We start from the raw sequence: 22,586 nt of genomic DNA on the forward strand, positions 1-22,586 counted from the left end.
TTTAGATATTCCAAGGGATTACCACAACTTAAATTGACCTTGTGTAAATTACGACACACTAAGAAATGAGTGAGACTTTACTAATGGTGGTGCACTTTTCGTTCCTATGTGTGTTCCCGGACCCAATTTTGCCCGGCTAAAGCTCGTATCTGAGCAGAAAGTGCGTCGGAATTTGAACAATATAACTTATTCAGTCTTCTGAATGTGATTACGAGACCTTCATTAATGTTACGTGGTCAAAGGATTAGTTATGATATGATGTGCTTAAGTAAATTATTGTACTTTATTGTCGATGCGACATATCGCTAAACGACCTCCAGTCGAAGTTGCGTTTGACATCAATATAAGGAACGTCCCAGTTCAAAAATTTAACAAATATTTCGAAGCAAGGTAGAGAAAATTAGGCGTTTGAATCGGTTTCAAAACATATATGTAATGTAATAACATAGAAAGAGGTTAATTATTTCTTCCATCATAACCTCAATCCTGATACTAGAAAAATATTTGTCCGTTCAAGAATCTTATAAGAATTGCAAAGTAGGTGTTTAGTTTAGTAGCCGAATGATCAATTTATAAGCGATTGGGGTGTTATCCAGATTTTCTAATGAAATAGAAATGAACTTGAATGAATTCCAATGAAATGTCATCAAAGAATTCAAGTTTTTTTTCCAGTCATCGTTGAGCTACTGTAAATAATATTATCTCGTATCCTAGACGATGTCCATAGACCCCTTAACTTTTGGGCTTTATTTGACAGAAACTTTTTTTTCAATAGACCTTGTCTCCACTTCGTAAGAATTATGCTGCAAACAATATAATTATTCAATTTTACAGCATCGATGATCTATGATTAGAGGGTTATGGGTGCATGTAAAAGTGACCGCCCACTCAATTAACAAAACTATTAGCATTAATTTAGGCATCTTATTATGCACGAAGTCGAAGACAATTTTACTGTGCTACGATTCTGTCCCCGAATGCTTAGATGTGCAAATAGGCATTACATTGAAAATGAAAACCACTTCAAAAAGACAAATTTATTCATTACAGGGCATTTCTGGTCACAATAACCGAGGTGAATATTGTATGCGTGCAAGTTTATTAAAGTTAATAAACCAACCACGACAAGTTCACATCAGAAAACCCAAGCTGCTCATTCCTATATCCCAACCTTAATAACATCACCATTTAAGCACAGGTTTATAATCCCGTGTGTTGGTTCAATAACTATGGCTTGAACACATAACTTAGTAGTCATCTACTTCCTATTTAATAACTTCAACACAATAGAAGCTATATAATATACTTTAACACAATTCTTCCAAGAGATAATAAAGCTTGTGTTAATTAATGTGCTGAAGTGCTTCACAAGAAACAGTGTACTCGCAGCATTCAGCACGCGGTTGTCTTAACACAAGACACGGGAATGTATATATAATTCATGATGCATATCTAAGGCTTATTCACATCAAGCTAAATTAACTGAATAAAGCAGTGATAGCTTACACATTATCAAGTTCAACACTTGGAACGTGGCACAAACAAGTTAATATAGAACTGAGGGATCGCAATACAGAAATCATGGTAATCTTATGGCAATTTTTCAGATGAAAAACACACGAAGAAACAACATCGCGTCAACAGGAAGTTACATTTTGATAAGACAATGCAATCGGTTATCAATTAAGGCATGCCGATTCAGTTAGTTTTGAAAATGATTGTAAAGTCAAATCACTCAATGCTTGTTGAGTCACTTAATGTTGCTCAAATCACAAACAATGTTGGCACCATTTGTCATTGATCTGAACATGCGAGCAATTGTCACTTTAAGAGATGAAGTGAGAATACAATAAATGAAAATTTAACAAATATTTCGAAGCAAGGTGGAGAAAAATAAGCGTTAGAATCGGTTTCAAAAGAATATGTATTGTAATAACATTATAATCCTCGTGTTATATATTGAAAAAACGTGTAAATGTGATAAGTATAAATTTTACCTTATTCAGGTCGAAAATGTTGGGACCAGCTAAAACCGCAACACGGCTTGTGCTAGTCACTGTATCAGTCATGACATGTCTATTTCATTGCTGAGGAACCCAGTGACATTTTGAAAATAAACTTCAAGTTGAAATCTAAAAAAAGAACCTCCAATGATTTGACTCTCAATTGCTTGGAATTTCACTGAACATTTTTTGACGATCGTACTCAAAGTTGGGCGCAATGATCCACGGTATGCACGATAGCCCTAGTTGGAGTCGATATATGTGACCGTGGAATGAAACCTACGAATAATCTGGTTACATTTAACACGTCGCAATATCAATACAAAATCATAGATTCCCGAGTTTTCAGCGTCATTGCGGTAGGTTAGTTAGACCTAGAACAAAAATAAAAGTATTTAGTATCGTTTTACACGTGGGTAGCTCAACTGATATAGTTATTGTCTTTCTAATACAATTGCTTGACCAAAAAGCTTTTTTCGGTGAAACATGTTGAGTTCACTACTGGGATGTATGGAATTACACGACAATGCAATCATTTATATGAATAAATGCTCATTTCATTTAATCATTCTACGTTTTATCGAGAAATTTCAAGCTTCAAAACAACTCCAGCTCACCTTTAACAAATGCTTTACTTGCTAATGGTGTTTGAAAGATTAAAATTCATCTTACGTGATTTGTGAAACAAAGCGCGTTTATCAGTGTTATATGTGAAACAGTGAACCCATCATAATATTGAAAATTAAGCCCGAACTGGGTACTTCACCATTATTTTGTAATTTACTCTGGCCTGATTCATCGACCAGAACATTTACAAAGTACACTTAACGATGTGGAAATGAATGTTAAATAACATCAAGTGTGCTTCCACGGGGTTGATTTGCTCAATATGATTTCCTGTTGAAATGAAAGAAATGTAAAAATTAAAATTGCATATATATGCAGAAACGCAAATTTATTTACTAACTTGAACGTAAAAATTTACCTGAACAGTTTCTACGAATGCCTCTTCAAACGCCTAGTAAGTCAAATTATCGAAAATTATGGTCGCATTTGAACGTCAAAATCGCAGAAACAAGATGGACAGGAGGAAATCGCGACATGGTCGCTAGTGACATGGTTCATGTCTGTAGTGTAGCGGTCTCTTGTGCAGATGGCAAGCCTGCAGTAACAGGCTATGGTGTTACATTTATCCGAGTTGTCAGCCACAATTCCTACATCAATAGCATTTCCATACCAGTTACAAAGCTATTTCTACTGCAATTTTCTCGCTTGTTCCAATGCATGTTTTCCACCAAATCAACTATCTTTGTTATTTAAAATGCAAATTTATTCTTAGATTGTTTTTCCTGGCCCGTTAAAACGTTTACTCCTCCTCAATCAAAAATGAAGCAGAAATTCGAGGTCTGATACATTCCCTAGCATCAATTCCTTGAGCCGTTGTGACGCCGTCACTCAAAGCATGGTAAATAAAAATTCATCAGTAACGCCCCAGGAAACTGTGAAGCTCACGCCTACGTATTTGACAGAACATCGTTCACACGACTTCGAACATCCACCAACTCTCCACAATACTCAGCAAATGAAATTTTATTGAAATAAAACCTACAAATATCAATGATAAGCCTAGTCAGCACAACCTTGACTGATTATGCATATAATTATTTTTCGATGGTCCAGATTAATCATGTTGGAGCCTCAAGATGTACCACGAAAAATAATAGTATGTGAACTTTGGAAATTACATCGCTGTAGAATATTTAATAATTGAAGTTCAAATTATTCGCAAAATAATTTTTGACACTTTAGCTGTAAAAAAACAAGCTACAGGTCGTCGGCAAATGCCTCCAACGCAAGAAATCTAACCTTGTATGATCACGCTCGGATATTGAGAAGCGATACACATATGAAGTGATATATTGGAGAACACAACATAAAATAAGGAAACCATGAGAAAACTATGCATCTAGAGTGAGAATAATATGCTGGGTCAGCTCAAAAGTCGAACACATCTAAAGCAATTCAAATTTAAATTTTATACAACGAGGATAATGCATTTCTCATGGCGAGATTCATCAGTGGACATTGGTGGTCATGGCTCTGATGCCGTTGACAGCAGGAGTGTCGCCACAGGTCGAAGGTTCGCTCTCCTCAGGGATGCTTTCTTCAGGGATGCTCGTGTCCAGCTCGCTGGCCGAGTTATCCTCCTGCGTTTCTGACCGGGATTCCTCATCGGCCTGAGCACCGGCGCCGTTCACGAGGCTCTTGCTCGTCTTCCTGCTCTTGTAGCCTTCAGGCTTGGGCGTAAAGTTTGTCCACTCCATCGTCTCCGGGTCCAGATACTCGATGCTGTTCAGGAAGTTCTTACCTGGGGATGAATAACTTCATTATTTATAGGAAACTATCGATGTCAATTCACAGAATAATACATTACTTATAATTAATTGAACCTGCTCAGCGTCCAGTTCTTCAATAGTACCGTACGGTACCTAATAAGAACGTGGCATGGTCTCAAGTGTAGTAGTTAAGAATGAACCTCACCTGAGAAGCCACCAACAGCGTAGAGCTTGCCATCGACGACAGCGACGCCGACGTTCGCCCTGCATGTGGTCATGGAGGGGCCTGGCGACCAGCTGTTGGTGTCGGGGTCGTAGATCTCCGTGGAGCACAGCGACTGCTTGCCGTCGAACCCGCCCACCATGAACAGCTTCCCTGCTCACACAGCGAAAGATATCAGCGACTTGCAAGTAGTATCAAAGTTTCTTATCATATTCCATAGTATTTTTTGTAATTTATGTTTAAAGCGAGCGGGAACATTCCACAGCGGATCCGCTTTCAAGGTAAGTATTTGAAGATAAATCTATTAGGAACCTTTCACAAACGTAGCACAAGTGTATTAGAGTACATGTAAACGGTAGTGTACTGAAAAAGTTGCATTTGTAAATAAAATGTGAAGCTTTAACGCACATAATACAGCGTCTTGAAATGATAAGGGAAAAAACAAGAAGTATCATATAGACGCCAAATACAAATAACGAGTTGTTAGCTTACTTGTGAGCGCTATTTTTCAAACAGGTTTTACAAGAAAAACAAACAGGTAACAACAAACATTTACAAACAGGCCATGTAAATCACCCACTCTAAGTTATGCAAGTAAAGTTAACAATTTCCGACACTACTTTACAACATCACATCAAACAGTCTAAGAGTGGGCACCTTTGAAGGCGGCCAGTCCATGCCCTCTTCTGGCGGTGCCGATGGGGGCGCCCATGCGCCACTCGTTGAGCTCCGTGTCCAGCACCTCGACCGAGCTCAGGCAATTCAGGACGTCGTAGCCGCCCACGGCGTACACCTTGCCATCCAGGGCCGCCACTCCAGCTTGGTACCGACCTGACGTACATGAAAGGTTAGCAAGTTATAAGTTAGTAAACTTTAGCAAGTTACCGGTACCTCGACTGCCAGGTAGCGACCTGACGTACATGAAAGGCTAGCTAGTTATAGGTTAGTAAACTTCAGCAAGTTACCGGTACCTGGACTGCCAGGTAGCAACCTGACGTACATGAAAGGTCAGCAAGTTATAGGTTAGTAAACTTCAGCAAGTTACCCAGTTACCTAGACTGCCAGGTAGCGACCTGACGTGCATGAAAGGTTAGCAAGTTATAGGTTAGTAAACTTCAGCAAGTTACCGGTACCTCGACTGCCAGGTACCGACCTGACGTACATGAAAGGTTAGCAAGTTATCTCGACTGCCAGGCAGCGACATGACGTAAATCCTAGCTAATAAAATGGCTGATACTTTGCTTGGCCACCACTTGAAGAACCTCCACCGACGTGAGTTCAGGGTTGTCAGGCTGCCAGCTAGCAGCGTATGCCATTACGTTTTTGCTACGTCACCACTAAATATTATTGCAAACCTTCTTGCAGTCCAGTATATACTCACTGAAGAGCCTAGGAAGCATTTATAGCCATCTAAAGTAGGATTAATTAATTAATAAGCGATTTGTTGTTTCTTGCGCCAAACGTCACGCTCGCGTGGGCGGAGGCTCTGGTGGCGGTCGGAGGGGCTGCACCGGATGAGGAGGAAGGTGGGCGAAAGCAGGGAGGGTGGCAAGGAACGTCGACGAATAAGAGATTTAATCGATAGCGTCGAGAAGCATATCAATGAGCTACAAAGCATGAGTTAGCATGTCAAGTAATAAGACAAAAACGAGCAGCTTACCGATGTTGAGAGAAGCGATAGTAGTCCACGTGTTGGTCTGAGGCTCGTACACATCGCACTGCTTGATGCCACCGTGACCGTAGCACCCGCCCACGCAGTAGATCTTGCCGTTGAAGCTACACACTCCTGAAGCATAACCAGAAAACCTCATCTTAGATGCGGGCGTTCATCTTAAATTCAAACGTTCAAGAGTGATCGCTGAAAAGCAAAAGCCGTTAATTTAATCATACTAGGAATTCCCAGGAATCTGTTAATGCTAATATGGACTTTCCAACTTGAAATCAAAATTATTTTCCTCGGAATAAACTGTGGAAACACTAATAATGGACAATTGAATCGCTAATCGCTAAACCGAATTCGGGAACCTGTATTCATAAAAATGACGACTGTATGTTGAACAGAAATTTTGTAAACTGCAAACAATTTGCACAAGTAGAAAGAATTAGGCTGAGATTATTGTACCCAATGCTCTCAATATTTCTGTAAAATCATGCTAACGTTAACGATTTGCTTGGTCTAGTGACTCATATAATAGATCGTTTATATTAAACCTGCAACATAAGGGCACAGGCGGCTAACGTGGCTTCGAGGTGTGTTCGGAGCAAATGCAAATATCGTCAAATAAACGATCTTGATCAGCTATAGAGGAGTCACCGCAAGATTAAAACTCAACATATCACAAGTGCACCAAACTTAACCTTAGTCACCTTATTGATGGGAAAACCTACACCACATTGAGTACCTGTCGTAAAATTAAAAGCAAATATCAATGCAATACCAACAGAAAATTTTCTAATGACACATCTTTTGCGATCCAAGAAAATTTTGACAACGAATTTTTCTGCAAGCAGCAGCCACTCTGCGATTAAAAAAAATTAGAACTTTCCTTCCCGCGCCGGCATAATACAGAATTTGGACTTGTTTGAGTTTCTCCTCATACAAAAACCTGCCTCGAACTCGAACTTCACGTTCAAAAACAACAGTGCCGCAATCTGCCACAAAAAATTCTCAGGAAACACGCTACAACAAAGGGCTCTCTGCAAGCAAATAATTTCATTATGGAATAAGGAGCAAAGTTAATGCAATACGGAAACGAAACGAGTTATTTAAGAACGAGTTTCAATTTGAAAACTACACCTTGTTTTCAAACACATCATGTGTACTCACGAGCCGAGTTAATAATCTTCAGAAGCATCTCTATTACTCAAGTAAGGTAGAGAAATGGGCAGATCAAGCTACAAATGGCAGTCTTGTTGTGTTCCATGAAAGGATTAGCATATTTACTTGCATTGGAAAGCTTCAAACGAAGTAAGATACAACACACCGTCTTTATCAATGAGCGTCCTGTCAAAAAAAAAGAAGCCCCGCTGAAAGGCAAACAATTTATCTTCTACAAATCAGGCATTTATTTTGCAACGCTCCGGAAGCACGGCTACTCACCAGGACATAAATTAGATGAAGATAAAATAATAATATTTTATGCCAGTCCTGGATTGAAATAAGATGATCATCACTTGAGTTGGGCGCTCTGAAAAAGCACCTAACCTACAGAAAAAGTCTTGTCGCCCACTTGCAGCGACTGCTGTCCTGCACGGAGAAACAGGGAGCAGATGAGCGTACGTTCATGAGAAGCTTCATGCATGACCGGGAGATTAGGATGCACACATTATCACATATTTCAAGATGGCCCTGCAATTACTGATGCTGTGAGTGCAAGTCGTTTGAACTTAAGATCTCAGCACAGCTCATAAATTTACCTACCGGCGTCAGAGGTTTTGATGGAGTCGTACACCGCCATTCAAATTATATACGCTATCAGCATTAATACTTCCTGGTGAAAGAGGACACCAATGCAAGCCAGAAGTCATAGCCAATACAGGGATAGAAGAGCTAATAAGTTGCTAAGAAAAGGTGACCTGCGCATTGCGGGAGACACTTGGTTATCCCTGAGAACTGATATTGGATGGGAACACTGGCGTGGCTGAAGGATATTAGCTAGCAAACAGGAGATGAATCATTAGAGGATATAAAAAAATTAAATACTCCCACGGTAAAGTCAAGAAATTAAAAAACGGAGACTACGGAGACTATCTACACTGTGGAAAAAAAACAATAACGAAGAATTTAGTTGAACTCGAAACCTTTCGAAAACCAGAAAAACTCAACCAAACAAAAAAAATAAAGGATGAACGGAAGAGTCTCCTCACTCCTTCACAATAAACACACACTTTAGAAGTAGAATTAAAGTTCGGAAGCCAAGCTGGTGTCCACGATTCCCTAGACAATTGTCAGGAGTAAAAAATATCCGATTATGAGCATTTGAATGCTCAGATATACGTGAGCTTTGTTCCTTCAGAGCTGAAGAAAAAGTCCAGTAACTCACCGGCATTGGATCGCGCCAGAGGCATCTGAGCCACATTTGTCCAGCGCTTGGCATCGGCGTCGAGCACTTCGACGGAGTTGAGCTCCCGTGTTCCGTCACTGCCGCCGATGGCGTAAGCGATGCCGTCCAGAACAGCGAGACCAAAGCGACCGCGTCCTTGTCGCATGTCAGGAAACTTCGTCCAAGTGTTGTCCTTGGGCGAATAAACTTCAGCATCTCGCAGACATTCAACTCTGTCGTAGCCCCCGGACACGAGAAGAGTTCCATTGAAATTATCGACGCCGCAGCCGCACTTGGAGCTCGCCATGTGGGGGATTAGAGTGTAGCTGTCAACCTTCTCGACGCTGGCAGGGCGTGACTGGTGCGGCGTGCGTAGAGTGGGCGACGGGGGCTGTGACACTTGCATGATGGACAGCACTGAGACCACTCCGTTCAATGTTACGATCGACAGGAACGAGCGATCTGCAACCACAGGTAGATAAGCAACTAAGAATAGAAGCTACGGACATTCAATGGAAAAATATTATAAACTCGCATAACTACAGCATACTCAAGTCGACATTCACCATATATAAATCTTAGAATTGATTATTATATCATCCCTAATGGCGTCAGAGAGTGCAAGCCTTGAACGTGCGTACGAATTGATTAACAAATAACTCAACTAATTAACAGATTGACTGGCTTCGGGAAACTGTATGCTATTAATTTTACTTCCGACTCGTGTTAAGTATATCTAGCGATGTTTGCAGGACTTAATATATTTCAAAAGACTGACCAGTAACTTCAGAATGAGCGATGAGCTTCCACTCAGCGTCCTGCGCGTCCTCCTCGTCCGAGATGCTGCGGGAGTAGAGCATCATGCGCGGCTTGGCAGGGTGCAGCCCCACAACTATTTTCTTCGTCCCCTGTAATATACAAAATATTCATCACACCAGTGCCATAAGGACCGAGAAATAAAATGGAAAATAATACAGACTTATTTAATGTATACAAAGTAAATATTCATCACACCAGTGCCATAAATACCGAGAAATAAGATGGAAAAGAAAAGAGATTTATTAAATGTAACCGTGAATATGAATGTCTGAAGTGGCAGAGCACTTGCATAGATAATTTTTGTCTTCGTGGGAATAAGCAAGATTGGCAACTTTATGCCCCTGCATGTTTTGTTTCGTTTTTATATGAAAATTTCATTGAATTTGTTACAAATTATCAATCAAATTTGCCGACTTAGCTTAAACGCATCTCGAAATAATTGCAAAGCAATAAAACGAAGATCATTATAACATTATTAACTATAACAGCGCAAAGACCTACGAATGCACTTTACAATTAAATTATTTACAAGATCCGCAGACACTCTGCCATAAAACAAATGTCATCTCCTAAAAACAGAAGCCCTATAATATTTGAATTATTCAATTTAAAGGGATCATGTGATGGCGGAGAAGAGGCAGTACCTTCAAGCTCGTCTTGGAAAGCCTATAATATTTGAATTATTTAAGTTAAAGGGATCATGTGATGACGAGAAGACAGTACCTTCAAGCTCGTCTTGGAAAGCCAATAATATTTTAATTTCTTAAGTTAAAGGGATCATGTGATGGCGAGAAGAGGCAGTACCTTCAATTTTGTCTTGGAAGGCCTATAATATATGAATTATTCGAGTTAAAGGGATCATGTGATGTCGAGAAGGGGCAGTACCTTCAAGCTCGTCTTGGAAAGCTTGCGGGAAATTTTCTTGTAGTCCTGCACCATCTCCGAGTCCTGATAGTCCCCAGTGCGGATGTCGCTGCAGTCGTGCAGGGAATTATCGATGTTCAAGTACAACAGATGTTTCTGTGAACATAATAATATCGTTACATTTTTTTAAACAAATTCCTATACACTTTTAAACTCCATTGAAGCGACAATTCTAACCCAATACAGGGTTATGCAAACATAACATTATTTTAACCTTTTTGAAACAAATTTCTACACTTTTTAACTCTAATGAAGCCAGAATTCTAACCCAATACAGGGTTAGTTGAAAAAAGAGGTGACATGTACAATGCGCGGTCCTGTTTCTAATCCTTGGCCCTGCAGGCATTTATACAAACATAATTATACAGTAACCTTCTAGAAATAACTCAATAACGCTATTTTAAACGTCATCCACAATATCTGATACAAACAAACGAACTACTTGAAATAACTCAATAACGTTATTTTAAACCGACATCCACAGTATTTGATCACAATTAAAAACAAACGAACTACTTGAAATAACTCAATAACGCTATTTTAAACCGACATCCACAGTATCTGAACGCTATTTTAAACCGGCATCCACAGTATTTGATCACAATTAAAAACAAACTTCGTTAAATATTTTACGGACCTTCTCCTTGAGAGACTCGAGCGTGATGTCTTCCTCTTCCATCTGGCGCCGGATCCACTCGAGCACGAGCGTGCAGAGCGCGTGGCTGGTGATGGACGCGTCGTCTGCCGAGTATTGCATCACGCGCACCTGTAGGCGACTCACGCCCCCCGTGTCCTTGCTCACGCGCACCAGGTCAAGCTGCCCACGCGTACGCAGTTAAATTACATCACTGAAAATTGACAGCCATAACTGGCATCGTGAAAATTTACAGCCATAACTGGCATCGTGAAAATTTACAGCCATAACTGGCATCGTGAAAATTTACAGCCATAACTGGCATCGATAATAACATTTATGATGAAAAGTTCAGAGCCGCTGCAATTCCATCTGCATCATCGAAAAGTTGAATCAATCAGTCCTATTAATAACATTTATGATCAAAAAGCCCAGAGCCCTGCAATATAATAAAAACGAGCCTGTAACGGATAGAAAGAATATAATAGCCACTTGATGTTTATATAAGCAGGCACTAATAATTTTCCAGTTATAGTGTAATTTAAATTCAAATTCAATGCCAGCAGCGAACAATTCAGAGATTATTAATGTGGAAATCCAAGGCTGCGCTTCCATATGTAACAGCTGGTCTAGTCCCTCCAGGCGTTGTGTAACCCATTAACGCAACAGACAATAATTGGACAATGATGGGGATTTCTAAACTTCTCAAATTCGTACTTCAGTCTTAGAAAAACATTCCCTTTAAGATGCTAGGTGCACTTATTGCTTCTATGACGTTCGCAACAAAAGTTATTAGCAATAACCATGAATACATAAGCTATAGAAGAGTTAAATGAAAGCATCAATTAATGCAAAAGAAACAATCACTAATATATAAGTAAATTTGAAAGATACTCCAACTTTATTTTCACTTACAAAGAATGGCCTCACTTTGTGATTAATTACGCCGGAAGCAGCAGTCACATGGTTAATTTCAAAGAATCCAGATCACGAACTCAAGATATGAAGTGAAAATTCAATGTAACTACGATATCAACTGTAACGAGACTTCCGTTTGTATATAAACCGCAGCTCTACAGTAAAAAACATAGAGACGAGTTACTGCACCGAGTGATGCTATAGTGACTAGTCTCTCTGCATTAGCTAGGCTCACCCTGAGTTTGTGCGTGACTGCACCGAGTGATGCTATAGTGACTAGTCTCTGCATTAGCTAGGCTCACCCTGAGTTTGTTGGCAGCGACATAGACATGCCTGACCAGCCTGGCTGGCACATCCAAGTCTCCTGTGTAGGCAAACTTGACCAGCTTCTCCAGGGACTCCTGCTCGAAGCTGCCGCTCAGCTTGTACACAACCTGCACAGAGCGGCATTCGTCACGACATTTCATTCTCTTCACTGAGCGAACATGATTAGGAATAAGAATATAAATAACCGATGATTAGGAATAAGAATATACAAATTCATACATAATTCATAATTTTAAAAGTCATACATTTTGATAAAATCCCAATAGTCTCTGGAACAACAGCAAATTGAAACTTAGGTTTTTCTAATCCTTTATCAAACATCTCTTAGGTTGCACTAAAATGTCCAGATCAGCGTTCCATGACATCATTGAGAGTACTTATCCCGTCATGGTTTAGACAACAAAATTCAAGAAAATAAGAATCACATAGACCTTTGTATGAGATAAACCGATATTTCTGAACTGTTATTAATTAAATATTGAATGATAATTAAAAGTGTCGATAATTAAAAATTCCATAACTACAACACGCAATAGCCATACACACGAAGACTTCAGCACGCAAAAATCAAATACCTACACTAAGACTCTAGCACGCGATTAGCAGTTATAAAATAAAAGACCCAATATTAAAGCAAGACAGAATTTTCCGGGCATCAGCTTATAATCGTAAATCACGGACTGAACCTGTAACGAAGAAGACAACAACGTAACAGAACAAAAATGAGATTTTTCTTGCAGACGCTCGCAATCATAATCTTGTAACTGAAGATTAGCACGTGTGACCTTTTAGAAGTATACTGATAAAAGATAGATACGTTGTGTCGGAGACTCGATGATAGAAGTTCTTAAACGGTAGAGCACTGAACTGTTGTTACTATAGCAAGGTCTAGGATGCAACATTCCTTATTGTTGCTGAGCAAGTCCTGCTACACTTATCATTACGGGCTTAAGCGATCAAACCTCTAGTGTTTCACTTTCGCGCGTCGTACGAGTAAGTGTAACCAATAATTTTGTGATAAAGCAGCTCAACCACAGTAAAAAAAGTCAGTAAAAAGTGTACTAGCTCCACGAAGTCGTTTCTTATGGATGCTCCTGTGAAGAGGCAGCGATACAAGGTCAAGCTCATAAACAAATGCTTTATCGTACGAATAAGCCAGTTTTACTTGTTAATACTAACATGAAGAGTAATGCAAGATCACTGGGCAAATAATGAGAGCTAAGGAAGGCACTCACCTTATCCTCTCGAGCCGTCTTCTTGCTCTCGTCAGTAGTGAAGAGCTCGAAGAAATACGGACTGGCACAAGCAAGCACTGAACGATGGGCATGGATTTCCGCAGTTCCGATCTGCATAAAAAATCCATATGATTATAGAAATTCAAAAAGGCAACATAATGAGATTAAGATGACGCAGCATTGAATTTTTCCCGAGAATCGAACTAATTTCTTGATATTTTCACACAAATATAGCTCAGACCTAAATCATACAGGGAATACAATTAGAGCAATTTCAAAACGAGAAATAACAGCTTTTTCATATGATGAATCTAAGAAAGGCCTTGAGTGAGTCAGTTGTTCTTTATTAACGACTGCCTGACACGAGCGATCGATAGAACCTTAAATGAATAAAAAAATAAATCCTAGGAACCAAAGATCAATAAGCGAGTCATGATATATGATGATTAGCAAGAGAGTCTCAAGCATAATCAATCTCATTAAGTTTTGGCTTGTTCTTTGGTCATTGGGAGTTGACTTAAGTAATAAATTGGGAATTTCTAAACAACTAGTAGCAATAATGAATGATATTCAATAAGATACCATGAAACTTTATGCAAACATTTTCTACCTTCAAACTGTTTACACCTGCAGAGCGTCGTCACTGAACTGCATACACCTACAGTACAACATCACTAAAGAACACACCTGTAGTACATCACTATAGTACACACCTGTATTACATCACTACCTACACAAGCCTGTAATACATCATTATATGAACACACTTGTAATATATCACTAAATTACGCTCACTTATGAAACAACACTAATCTACTCAGACAGGCAATACATCACTGAAGTACACGTCTGTAATACATCATATAACTACACACCTGTAGCACAACATCGCCTGTAACACATCACCACAGTACACACCTGTAGCACACCACAGTACACACCTGTAGCACACCACCACAGTACATACCTGTAGCACACCACCACAGTACACACCTGTAGCACACCACAGTACACACCTGTAGCACATCATAGTACACACCTGTAGCACACCACAGTACACACCTGTAGCACACCACAGTACACACCTGTAGCACATCACAGTACACACCTGTAGCACACCACAGTACACACCTGTAGTACATCACAGTACACACCTGTAGCACACCACAGTACGCACCTGTAGCACACCACCACAGTACACACCTGTAGCACACCACAGCACACACCTGTAGCACACCACAGTACACCTGTAGCACACCACAGTACACACCTGTAGCACACCACAGTACACACCTGTAGCACAACATCACAAAAGTGTCGGGTTTTGCGGAACTGATTGAGCTGCGCCATGCGCTGCTTCATCATTTCGGTGCTGTCGCTCAGAGTCAAGTTGCTCGCCATGGTCACCATCCCTGCGTCTGCAATAAACAAAATACAAAAATGCTGATCATTTATAAAAAATTATCATTATTGAGATCAAAAAGACGTTGGTAACGGTAAATTTATAGTCACCAAAAAGTCAAAGGGCAGATATTCGTCAGTTTTTTCGGGAAAAGCCACAGGATAGAGCGAGCGAATGTTGAAAAATATTGTCGTCAGAGAGATTAGACAAGTCGGCCAACGCTCCATGGTGGAGACACGAGCAGCCGTGTATACCGAGCTCTGCTCAAGAATTGAGTATAGGAAAAGTTATTAACATTTCTATTGAGATGAAATGCTACAGACATTATACTGAATTTTGTTCATTAAAAAATAAGACAAGTCGGCCAACGCTCCATGCTGGAGACATGAGCAGCCATGTATACCGAGCCCTGCTCAAGAATTGAGTACCTACCGTATATAAAAAAGTTATTAACATTTCCATCGAGATAAAATGCTACAGACATTATACTGAATTTTGTTAATTAAAAAATAAGACAAGCGTCCAACGCTCCATGCTGGAGACATGAGCAGCCGTATATACCGAGCCCTGCTCAAGAATTTAGTATAGGAAAAGTTATTAACATTTCTACTGAGATGAAATGCTACCGACATTATATATACTGAATTTTGTTCATTAAAAAATAAGACAAGTCGGCCAACGCTCCATGGTGGAGACATGAGCAGCCGTATATACCGAGCCCTGCTCAAGAATAGAGTACCGTATATAAAAAAAATTATTAACATTTCCATCGAGATAAAATGCTACAGACATTATACCTACTGAATTTTGTTCATTAAAAAATAAGAGTACGCGAAAAGAAATTGGGTATTGACATCAAAATAAGCCGTCTGAGGCTTCTACTTGTACGTAATCGTAAATAAACCGTGAAAAAAAAACTTGAAAAATCATTGTGTACGGAAAATAAAATAATGGTATGTTGAATTATGAATCTCGGGTCCACATAAAATTTTTTCTAATTCAAACGAATCCATTCACCAGCATGATGCAGTGAAATACTATCTGCACTGCGGTGTATTCCATCAGAATTCTTGCTGCCGATAAACATATTAGAAATTAGAAATATATTAGAATATCTGAGAAAACTTCCGCGGAAACAAAGCTGAAACAAAGTAGATATATTAACAATCTCTTGCAGGAATCAGTAGGTAAAATTTCTCTAATTTCCAAATTAAACCTAATATCAATACACCTAATAATCAAAAGTACACCACATCTCTAATTTCTAAACTAAACCTAATATTAATAAAAATTTAAAAGCAAAGAATAGTCCACAAAAATTCATATCTTTATAGAAAACGTTTTCTATAAAGATATGAATTTTTGTGGACTATTCTTAGCTTTTAAATTTTTAGTCAACTTACGATTAAAGCAAATACGTGACATTAATACTCTAATATTAATATACCTAATAACCTAAAGTATACCACATCTCTAATTTCTGAACTAAACCTAATATTAATATACCAAATAATGCTAAGTATACACTACATACCCTCAGTGTTAAGCCTGAGACGAGCGTTGCAGCGGTTAAAACTCGTATGCACAGAAACCTATTTCTAGAAGCGTCAAGTTTGAGTGCGCGTAAGAGAACGCTTCTGCATGACATCTTGTCGTTCAAATTAGTTTTTTGAAGTGTGTAATGCGCTATTGAACTCTTAGCTGAACGGCTGCTTTATCACTCCTACTTAAGTAAGCAAGGGTAATATAAACAGAAATGCTTGTTGAACGCGTTCCTCTCGCTGAATAATTATGCCTATGGACTATTTATTCCAATGACAAATAGATACGTGCCAATTGCAGAGTTTGCAGCATGAGCAATCAATCAATTAGCTGAAGTGCTCGGAATATCAGATAATTAAAAGCTATATGAAAGGCCCCGAAAATAATAGGAAACATAATACTCAGCAGTAACTTATAAAATAAAAGTTCATCGAGTTGTGATCACTTGATATTAATCACTATTTGACTGCAGTCAAATTGTACGTTCTTATATATACTTCAATGAATATTATGGAATGATAGTAAACCTTTATGCTATCATTAGTCTAAATACATATAGATTAACACTTAAAATTATACCATTTACCTTTATAAAAATTATACAAAAACTTTTTTCAATTCTCGACCCAGTATTAAACTGGCAAACATATACGAAACGGAGGTATCTGAAATAGAGTATTTCATATCCGTCCCTGAGAATTGTTGTAATGAAGCTCAGCAGCTTTCGGTCAGAGGCTCAAATGTGAGCAAAATATCTTGTGAATATCTCAAAAAATATCTTATCTCTCAAATGTGAGCAAAATATAAGCTTTTGGTCAGAGGCTTCGAAATGTGAGCAAAATATCAACACGACGAGCATGCCGTGATCGTCGGTAGCAACGATATGAAAAACGTAATTCTGATACCTGCGCCTAATCAAAAACTAGTCAAATTTCTCAGAATATACAATACTATATTCATCATAAATGTTTCTAAATAATTTGGGGACTATTCTGGAAAATGCCACGCTCGTTATCCGAGTTTACATTGTAGGATTTCTTTTGTTTGCATTTTTGGAGATTGTAGAGTCTAATTTATGTTAGATAATTTGTTAGTAGAATGATTCATTTGTAAGCTCTAGATTTTTGAGCGCAATGCGTTTTCGTAGCTAGTTTAGCGCCAGTAGCTCTTCTTTGGAATCGAAATAGATTTTCATGAAGGCAAAATTTAGCACTAAAACCGAGAATAGTCATTTCGATGGTCAACTTATGGGGAGCTTGAAGATTTGAGCGAAATAAAGGAAATAATTCTTAAAGGGAAAAAATGTTTTGAAGTAAAAAAATGAATAGAATAAGAAATGATATACGTTTTGTAACCTTGACGACTGACTAATTATTATATTGAGATATTTTCGAGTCAGATCAAGCAGACGAGTTTAACTTGTTGTGAACACCAGAAATTGATAATTGTTAACCGAGGTCGGTTATATCCTGCAGAACAATTCAAGATTTAACAAATATATTGCACTTGCCCGTTCCTCATTCTGACAAAAGTTGTACTTTTTATTCGAGGCTGGTAAGTGGTAACTGATTTAAAAGGGTTCGTTTTTTAACAAAGATATTTTTTGTCTTAAAATCATAAATGAGGTGAAATTCTAGCGTACGAAACGATACAGTTGAGTTTTTGCCAAATAAAATATAAATGACACCAAAGATAGCTTTATCATCGAGCAGGCAATTCGCGCAAAAAAATGAGAATTTCCTAAATTGAATGAACGAGCCTGGTTGCAAATCTCATCATGACCTAATAAACTTTCAACTCCATGCATTGAGATTCACGACGTAGTTCTGGGGTGGTTGCCATGGTAACACGTGTTGACGACTGTACTCCGTTGCCATGGCGACCACGGGTGGCAAGTCTAAGGTCACCATGCATATAGCGTTCATCGAACCAGCACTGCACCATAATCATTGAAATATAGCTGATTAAATTGAACAATAACGGTCATTAGAACATTCTCACAGAGTAATAAACAACAATGTATCCGCTAATATCATATATATGAAGGTTTCATCAAAGATAACATCATTCTTAACTTGCATAATTCGCGCGTTTACAAAATCGCAATGTCTTATGACTCAGCGTTGACCAACCTTAATACAAGACTAGCATATTGAATACAATATTTATTTTTAAGTACAAGCAGATGCGTGCAGCGCGATTAAATAGAATATTAAATACTGATGCATTGGTAAAGCTACCGCCACGCGGCCATTGATCGCTGAACATGTTGATGCGCACTCAAGAAATGTTACAGGTTGTATCCGGTCCAACGCACGCACTTGACTGGATAAGTAGGTTAACGGTACTCATAATTATGAGTCACAGTTGTTTGGTTATCAAATCGCCATCTGTAGCTGAAATTGTTCGCAAAAAAAACAAACCTTACGAACAAGCTGAGTTTTCGAGAAAAGATTCCTTCTACACATCTGTGCTGCTAACAATTAAAATACGCTTCATAAGAGTCGAATATAATGGTAAACTAAGTAGAAATTTTCAACTTCTGTGTGATCATTTTCCATCATTGCGATTCCATAGAGATAATCTCAAGCATTTAACGTCTCAGAAAAATATTAATAGAGCTCAATGTTTTGGTCGCGTAAGAGCATGATTTTCTCAACTCAGGATTCCTGAACACAGCCTATTGCGCAAAAGTATAAATTCATCAGCAGAATATCTTATAAAGACGCTCCGTGCCTTGCCATTAATTATTGATGGTGGATCATAAGGGCTGAACACGTATACTGGATACATTAAGTTACAGTTTGTACGCTTCTAGCAGTTCATATGACGCATGCGTTCTCTTCGTTTGCGGCACCAAACTCAGCAAATGCTTCCAATATATGCTTGCTCACACATTAAATAGATAAAAATAGCACAATAGAATTTCCAAAACAAAGGCTATTTCCAAAAACAAAAGGCTCCAAAAAAAAGATTTTTTTTTTTGAGCCTTTCGTTTTGGAGGTTTTTTGGAGCCTCCAAAAAAAAGGTTTTTTCCAAAGGCTCCAAAAACAAAGGCGATTGCAAAGACCAGTTATCAAAAACGAATTCTGGAGATATCTGGTTTTGCTCTCGAATTTTTACGACAATTCCTAAAAGCATGAACCTTCACTTGCACAATACGATGAATTCAGTTCAGTTTTGCTAACCTCTATATAGTTTATTATGCAGTACATACAATCATGTCTCTACGTCAAAGAAATACATTACTCCTGGCAATTAAAGGAAGCTATTCCACGCGACTTTTCCAGCCATGCACACAACGGACTTCAAACGGAATGTTCGCTTCATCCGCAAACTATGACATTCACTGCACAAAATCTTCATAGCTTCGACAAATTGTACTCCCACACGTGTCCTTTCTGGAACCTTCACTCAAAATGTTTTGGTTATTGCGAGGAAAAACCACTGATAAAAAATGTGATGCCGTGGCCACGTGACCGACCAGAGACATGGCCACAGGTTTTCTATGATCTTTCCTTTTCTTTTCCAATACACAAGCAAACGAAGGAAATAAAGAACGTTCCCCTGAACTTCGTAAGCCTAACGCTGGAGGGTATAGCTTCAGCAGTGGACGTATGCCCTACCAATATGCAGATCCAACTGCACAACTCATGGCGTTAAGTAGGAGACGAAATTAACAAGTTTCAGCCTAGATCAGATGAAAATGTTATTTATGAGAACGCATCTCCTTCACAACTGTCTCGTTAAGTAGGAGATGAAATTAAAAAGTTTCAGCCTGGATCAGATGAAAATGTTATTTATGAGAACGCATCTCCTTCAAAACGGTCTTAATGAGAATATTACAATATAAAACCGGCAATTTCTGGTTTTTTGATGGACGAGTGAAGTTGGAATTTTGCATAGAAATCGAAGTCGATTTGCTCAAAATAATGGTAGAAAATAAATTTAAAATTTCTGACTCTTATTAACAAGCTCGACTCCAGCACTCCAGATATTGACGTAGAACAAAATTGGTTTGTAAAGTTTTTAAATGTTAAATTTATCGATTATGAATTAGTATCGCCAATTGAAATTGAAACAACGTAAACTTAGTCATGTTCATATTGCTGTGGAAGAATAACACAGCGCAATCGTTTACAAAGATACACGAAATACAACAAAAATGCCAAAAATTGATACAGATATCGAATAACATGACAAATCGATTGATTCACTCGATCTCGAAAAAAACTTGAACTTCATACAAGAAAGCCATTGTGATAAAAAGATATTGAATAATTAAAAAGTACAGAAGACCGTGGAACAAGCTATCTCAAAATCAAATGCTTTCTAACAATTATATATCGCAGATACATTAGACACTCACCGTGTGGTTCATCATCGTAAATTTCGAAAGAACCCATGATTACTCAGAAAGATTGTTTAAAATTTTCGATTTGAATGTCGAAAAAGAAGCTTCTCGAGCAGAAGGCCTAAGTTAAGAAGCCCCACACGAGGCAGGCGGCAGAGCGTCGATGTGAACTGGACACGGACTCAACCATCACTGGACCAGCCGCTGAGCCGCCCGTCAAGAAGCCCAACGTGGTCCGCAATCGCATTTATCACAATATAATCGGACACAACGTTATGTTCCTAAAACCAATAGATCTTGATGTCTGATACTACAAAGGTATTTACGTCTAGGCCTAGCACAAATCTGAAGTGATAACAGCTCTGATAACTTAATATTTGGGTCTCGGGATGTTTTTACGTAGAGGAAAGACCAATTACGTCGCGTGGTGATCCCTAGGCAACAGTTCGCATCCTGTAAACAAAGCCTGGCGCTTCGTGATGGCAACATTTGGGACTGCGTCAGCGCAGTCATAAAAGACAGTTCGGTGAGAATGATGAGAAAGAAAATATAACTATTATTTCTTATTCTTCTCTAAACATCTGGAAGTATAGATAGCCACAGAAGTTATACTATATATATATATAGATAGTAGTAGTATATATAGCCCGAAGCGAAAATTGTAATGAATTTGTACTCTATTTACACGACAAAATCATGTACACAAATTCTATGCAAATACTGTCTCTGAGTAACTACGAAAACCTACGTAGTTTTTTTAACGTATTTTATTCTAAACCTCTGGAAATTGCGTCACACTCTTCAACATTTTTTACCAGAACGTATCAGGCACGAAATCATAATATTTTCCGATCTTCCTTACACATAATTTTATGTGGGAAACATTGTTTCGGCACGTTTTATTATTCAGTTTTGCATGTAGAGCACATAAAGCGAATTATTCGCAAGTATCAAGCAACGTTAGAACCATGTTTGACTAAACATTTTACTTTGAATATTGAGATTCTAACAATAAAATTGATTTGATTTCTGGCGCACGCCTAATTTTACTTGTCTAGCCTTCTTAATTTAATTTATGCATACATCTTGAAGCAAATGTTTTCGATACATTTCATTTTTTTTTTTTTTTTGCGCATTTCTCATTTATGGAAAAAATGCGCTATTGTGCTCGTCATGTCCGTCTGTCCGTGACTTCACGTTTTCATCGATTTTGAGAGAATGCGCTCTCTGTCACTCACTGCAATGAGTACTGAGTTAGGTATATTTTTGTATATATTACACAGACGAGAAAACCAGAGCCTTTTTATCCAAAATTTAACTAAATCCTCAATAAATGTTTTAATGGAAACTTTGCAGTTTCCTGCCTCGAATAAAATATATGAAGTGAAACAACAGGCCATGGGCCTATTTCTTCAACGCCGACACTTCTATTCTATTCTATGACATAGCTGGATATAATTATGGAGTACTATAGCATGAGAAAGCATGTTGCCACAATACTTTTAATATGTACGACAGAAGCAAACTCCATACAAGTCGCAATTCTCTTCAAGTTAAGAAGAAACAATCGAGCGACAAGTCGGAAATTTAACGCTAGGCTTGCTAAACTCATTCGGTGAAAGTGAGCCATAATTATTAATAAATTGTTATTAAAATTAAATGAATTATTATTACAAAATTATTTGTATGAAGAAATTTTAAAAATAACTTTCATGATATAATAACTTTTAAGAACTTTTTTCCACATGCGCGTGGAATGCAAATTTGTACGTCATGCACTTGTCTGCATATACATGAAAATTGGGTAATGGCGCAGTTCTCTTGGA

General features: G+C 38.4%; 1 protein-coding gene across 1 annotated transcript; it reads right to left on the reverse strand.

The window, feature by feature from the left end:
* Positions 1-1,022: 1,022 nt before the first annotated feature.
* On the reverse strand, positions 1,023-20,941 carry LOC108673554 (influenza virus NS1A-binding protein homolog A). Its single transcript, XM_047883798.1, has 12 exons — positions 20,776-20,941; positions 14,756-14,880; positions 13,463-13,573; positions 12,136-12,334; positions 10,986-11,185; positions 10,310-10,444; positions 9,384-9,513; positions 8,606-9,067; positions 6,223-6,348; positions 5,220-5,393; positions 4,545-4,715; positions 1,023-4,371 (listed from the first exon to the last, which is right to left on the reverse strand). The coding sequence occupies exons 1-12, from the start codon at positions 20,810-20,812 to the stop codon at positions 4,079-4,081; spliced, it is 2,163 nt and encodes a 720-aa protein (XP_047739754.1). The 5' UTR covers positions 20,813-20,941; the 3' UTR covers positions 1,023-4,078.
* Positions 20,942-22,586: the final 1,645 nt, after the last annotated feature.

Source organism: Hyalella azteca, unplaced genomic scaffold (assembly GCF_000764305.2).
Source record: "Hyalella azteca isolate HAZT.00-mixed unplaced genomic scaffold, Hazt_2.0.2 contig1740, whole genome shotgun sequence".
Classification (NCBI taxonomy): Eukaryota; Metazoa; Arthropoda; class Malacostraca; order Amphipoda; family Hyalellidae; genus Hyalella; species Hyalella azteca.

Bases quoted from the DNA above. Each gene is read 5' to 3' on its own strand.
- LOC108673554 (XM_047883798.1), bottom strand. From the start codon at position 20,812: ATGGGTTCTTTCGAAATTTACGATGATGAACCACACG. The intron at 9,068-9,383 runs GTCAGTCTTTTG...CTGTGGTTGCAG, and splicing joins CGCTCATTCTGAAGTTACTG to ATCGCTCGTTCCTGTCGATC. The intron at 5,394-6,222 runs GTAAGCTGCTCG...CATGTACGTCAG, and splicing joins TATCGCTTCTCTCAACATCG to GTCGGTACCAAGCTGGAGTG.